The sequence below is a fragment of the Lactuca virosa genome, chromosome 5 (assembly GCF_052849685.1).
Source record: "Lactuca virosa cultivar CGN04683 chromosome 5, Lactuca_virosa_CGN04683_v6, whole genome shotgun sequence".
Lineage (NCBI taxonomy): Eukaryota > Viridiplantae > Streptophyta > Magnoliopsida > Asterales > Asteraceae > Lactuca > Lactuca virosa.
Genome location: NC_136430.1, coordinates 258,974,263 through 258,979,371, shown reverse-complemented (window position 1 = coordinate 258,979,371; position 5,109 = coordinate 258,974,263). Strand labels below are relative to the sequence as shown.

At 37.1% G+C, this 5,109-nt stretch overlaps 1 protein-coding gene across 1 annotated transcript; it reads left to right on the top strand.

Moving 5' to 3' along the window:
• Window positions 1–670: 670 nt before the first annotated feature.
• Window positions 671–1,069, top strand: LOC145112644 (putative mitochondrial protein AtMg00860). The gene has a single exon (XM_079048784.1). The coding sequence runs from the start codon at window positions 671–673 to the stop codon at window positions 1,067–1,069; it is 399 nt and encodes a 132-aa protein (XP_078904910.1).
• The last annotated feature ends 4,040 nt before the right edge of the window (window positions 1,070–5,109 follow it).

Below are 5,109 nucleotides of genomic sequence, written 5' to 3'. Positions count from 1 at the left end.
CCTATTTTTCCCACAAAATCAACTTAGAAGATGGATCAAAAGCTGTAGTACAACGCCAAAGAAGACTCAACCCGAACATGCAAGAAGTTGTGAAAAAGGAGGTGGTGAAACTATTAGATGCCGAAATCATTTGTTCGATCTCCGATAGCCCATGGGTGAGTCCGGTCCAAGTGGTTCCAAAGAAGGGAGGCATGACGGTAGTGGCTAATGAAAATAACGAATTAATTCCGACAAGGACAGTAACCGGGTGGCGTGTTTGCATCGACTATAGAAAGCTAAATGAAGCCACATGCAAGGATCACTTTCCATTGCCATTCATCGACCAAATGCTCGAGAGGCTTTCCGGTCATCTATATTATTGTTTTCTCGATGGGTTTTCGAGGTACTTCCAAATTCCAATCGACCCACAAGACCAAGAGAAGACCACTTTTACATGCCCGAGTGGAACATTTGCATATAGACGCATGCCTTTTGGGTTATGCAATGCACCAGCTACTTTCCAAAGGTGCATGATGGCTATCTTTCATGATATGATCGAAAAGTTTATGGAGGTTTTTGTGGATGTCTCGGTTTTCGGGTCCTCTTTTGAAGATTGCTTGTCCAACTTGGATCTAATGCTAGCAATATGTGAGAAGACCAACCTTGTTCTCAATTGGGAGAAGTGTCATTTATGGTGAAGGAAGGAATTGTGTTGGGTCAAAAGATCTCTAAGAAGGGGATAGAGGTGGATAGGGAAAAGGTTGATATGATAGCCAATTTACCACCTCCAACAAATGTCAAGGGGGTAAGAAGCTTTCTAGGCCATGCGGGGTTTTATAGGCGCTTTATTAAAGACTTTTCGAAGATCACAAGACCCTTGACTCAACTTTTTTTGAAGGACACCCCATTCAACTTTTCTAAAGAATGTCTTGAAGCATTTAATTTGTTGAAGGAAAAGTTGACTACTTCACCTATTATGGTAGCTCCAAATTGGAGTCTCCCTTTTGAGCTAATGTGTGATGCTAGTGACTTTGCGGTGGGAGCTATTTTGGGACAAAGAATTGACAAGCATTTTCAGCCAATCTATTAAGTAAGTCCTGATATTTTACAAATTTGCCCTTATCCAGACAACACTTAACAAGAAAAAACAAAATTACCTGAAGAAGATCTGAAGGTGACAAAGACCAACTAGTACCAAATTATGTGTAGGTTTGTCTTGATATAGACACACACTAACTCTTGGATATTTGTTTTGCCAAGAAATGTTTCTTGATAAGAGAATCTAATATGTCAAGAGGTTAGTGGGAGTCTAAAGATCCGGAAAAGTTTCAAGAACAAATCAAGAAGTAAACCTATTAAACATTAACACACGACTTGAGAATTGTAACCTATCGTGTTGACAAAATTGTATTTCTGTGACAATCCAGTTAAGTGATTATGCATATTAGTTCTACGAGTTCTCAATTGAATGCATAAGGGCAAACACCTTGATCAATGAAAGCACATTGACTGGCATAGGTGAGCTGCTAAATGACTGGGAAGTAATGGTGGGACCCTTGATGGCAAGAAATTAAGAATGAACAAGTTCTGTCCATAAGAGTTTGAATTTGTCACAAACATTATCTTTCGATTATGGTTATGGAAAATTCACATGGATAGGAACACATACACCATAAAATCTAAGTGTCATAAGGTTTCTCTCCTTCATGAAAATGATTGTGAGGAAACACTTACACTAAGAGAGATTTTAAGGAGATAGTGATTATGTAAATTGCATTCTCAAATTTGATTATGAATTGTGAGATTTGGCAATTAGTCTGAACATTTGGGACTTAGTAATATAAGTTCTGAATTAGTTTAGACACGCATGTGAGCTGTCTAAGGAAAGGTGTGTGAGTTTGAGAAGCTTAGATAAAGGCTTATCGAAGCACATCGTATTGGAAATATGAACTTTGGAAGTCAATTAGTATTGTCTTTTAGAAGTCCAACTGTTTTCTAAATACGTGTCAAAGCTAGTGAGAGCATAAATGGTATGCTGGTAAGGATATAATCATCATGTTAGTGGGAGCATGATTATTATTGCAAGTTATCAATATTAATTATAGAAAACAAAAGTTTCGCTTTGCAAAGTTGCATAGGTTGGAAAGTTGTTTTGCTATAATTAAGGGAGAGAATATTATACTTCGTTTCAAATCTAAAGGTTTAGATCGATAAATTTTGATCAAATTTAGTAAAAAAGGTATATGAATGTTATGTTGAAAGGATTCAACATAAGAGAATTCTATATATGGAAATAATTGTTGCGTTCTCACACTCGATTATGATTATGGCATCCCTCTTCATAGTTCGAATCGTGAGAACATGGCAAATAGAAATAGAAATATTATAGCAAAAGACTGGTAAAGTATCATGTCGTTGTAATATTCGACCGTTCTAAAATTTTCCAAAATGCCTAGGGCATTAAGAGGGAAAGAGGACTAGAATCAGATTTGACTGAATTAGTTAAACAGCTGTCAAGGATAATCTAAGGTTCGCCAAGGATTGGTCGCTTGTGAACAATTGGAAGTATAGTAATGGAAGGACCATATTGACATTTTTATTATTAGATATGATTCTATAATGAGTTGTCATATGGCAAATATGGAAATGTTTCCTTATTGGGAGTTGGACGTTAAGGATCTATGTCTAGATTAGAAACTTTTATGCAAGAAGGATGTTCAAAGGAATGTACTTTGAATGTGAGACTTCAAAATCTATGGAATTGTCTTGTAACAATCTCCAATAGAGCATTTTGTAATTTCATTGGCCGAGTCTTGGTGACTTTTGTGCCGTGACATTACGAAAGGACCGTTGCATAAAGTGTTAGAATCTAACATATTCTATAAGTGGCAAGAATTTGGTATTCTTACACTTGTGATAAGGATTGGGAATTGTAAAATGAGTGTGATTGAAAATGTTATTTAATTATACTATTTCACAGAGTAAGGACCATAAGTAAACATAGTGTGCATGCTAAGAGCATGAGACAATTGTCGTTATAATTCAAGTAAGAAGTTGATTACCTGAAACAACAAATAATGAGTAATCAATATGGTGATAAATAAAAGGTGTTTTATTTATACTCAAAAGTTTGGGGCCATATAAGATTAGTATTATTCTTGTGTTTCAATTTTCATGTTTTGACTTCCTGAATAATAAGATTATTCGAACGTTCCACAGTCGCTCATACTTTGGAAGTAGGTATGAAAGAAGATTGTCATGAATTGGTTTGTAGATTGTCTAAAGTGTATTAGACATAGCAAAGGTTTGCTACAACATTCATGAGTGCTTACGAATATGATTTGAGCATTGCATTAAACCCACGCTCACTTAGATCGCTTCATGGATTTTATCACGAGTGATTGGTGAGACGATAATATCTTATGTTCTTGAAACCGAGATGTGTGAGTTGTATCTTGCGAGTCGGTTGCACATTGATAATATGTAAACGCACCAGTAACTTGGTGTTATCAAACGTATTGTTGTGTGTGATTCGGTGAGTGAGTACAAGCGAGCATTGAATCGAAGTTTATCCGTTCCTTTTACCCAAAGTGGGATAAAAGCGATATCTGTGGGCCCCTCGATGATTTAGTGATGACACCCTAAGCTCTTGGCCAAGCCGGGACTAAGTTGATGTGTTCAATTGTAGTTTGTTGTCAGTCGTTATAAATCGGAAGTCGGGAAACAATATATAGACAAAGAGAATGATTTAAATCCATGTCTCAGTCTATACGATATCAAGAATGGAGGAATATATGATCCCTTATCTAAAGGAAACGCTTCTGATATGATCAGAGTTGACAGCGGCTTTTGAAAGCTACGATTGCGGATCAGGATCTGAAGTCATACACAGAATAGTTATTAGACTTATCCAAGTGGGAGACTGTTGGATTAGTGTCTAAGTCCATAACTATTTTGGTATGGACTTGACCCGATGGTGCATGGTCCTTTTGGGTTGCCTTCACCAAAGCAACTTGATAGGATGAATTATGGAGATAGAGGATTAATTATGATTTATTAATATATTATGAGAATAATATATTAAAGGATAAATCATATTGTTTAATTAATATTAGTCAATAATTAATTAAGAATTAATTTTGTGGCTAAAAGAGATTAATTAAACTTAGGGGACTAGAACTATCAATTGTGTGATAGTTGAATATTGGGCTAATGGACTCCATATTAGAGGAGTGGACGAATTCTATGGGGAAACCCATTAGAATTCGTCCAAGGCCTCTAAGGAGGGAGTCCATGGGATGCTTAGGGCCTAAGCAGTCAAATTAGGGTTTCCTTGTTAGATAACCCTAATAGCCTCACTATTTAAGGACCCCTAGGGCACCAAAAACGTGGCTAAGATTTTCCTTAGGGTTTCTAGATGTTTTTTGGGTGCCTCTCCTCTTCTCCTTCTTCATCCTCTTGCTCTTGGTGTTTGTGAGCCAATAGAGGAGTGACACTTGTGACTCTAAGCTTTCAGAAGTCAATTACAAGAAGGAATAGATTGTTATTACTACATAACAATCAAAGGTAAGATCTAAACCCTATTCTTATGTTAATATCGATTATCACATGCTAGATCTAGGGTTTATGGCTTTGGATGATTTTTGCATGTTCATTAGACAAACTAGATCCAAAGCTTTAGGGTTTACATGTACACCATAGGAATGTTGTAGTGCTAATAACCCATCATCCATAACCTCCTAGGTAAGACCGAAAGTCTAGAGAGAGATTGACAAAATCCAGGAACTTCCTCAAGGCTACAACACTGAATCGACTCTAACAATATGCTTCTCAAGACCGGAAACCCATAATCCACAAATGACATTTACCCATTCATTGAGTCTTACCTTTTCCTAAGAGTATGATCACTACAAACCATGCGAGAAAAGAACCCAACCACATCAATCACAGACTTCCCACTAAACCCCAAAACCATAAGATACACCCAAAAGCCTCTAATTAACCCGTGACTCCCTGACACGCCATTCCAACCATTGCTCCTACAAACAAGGATGATAATTCCAAGAATTCCACATTTACCTCCAATCCTCAACAACTCAGGTGTGCCCCCACCTGGCAACACACACCCGG

Bases quoted from the DNA above. Each gene is read 5' to 3' on its own strand.
- LOC145112644 (XM_079048784.1), top strand. From the start codon at position 671: ATGGTGAAGGAAGGAATTGTGTTGGGTCAAAAGATCTCTAAGAAGGGG.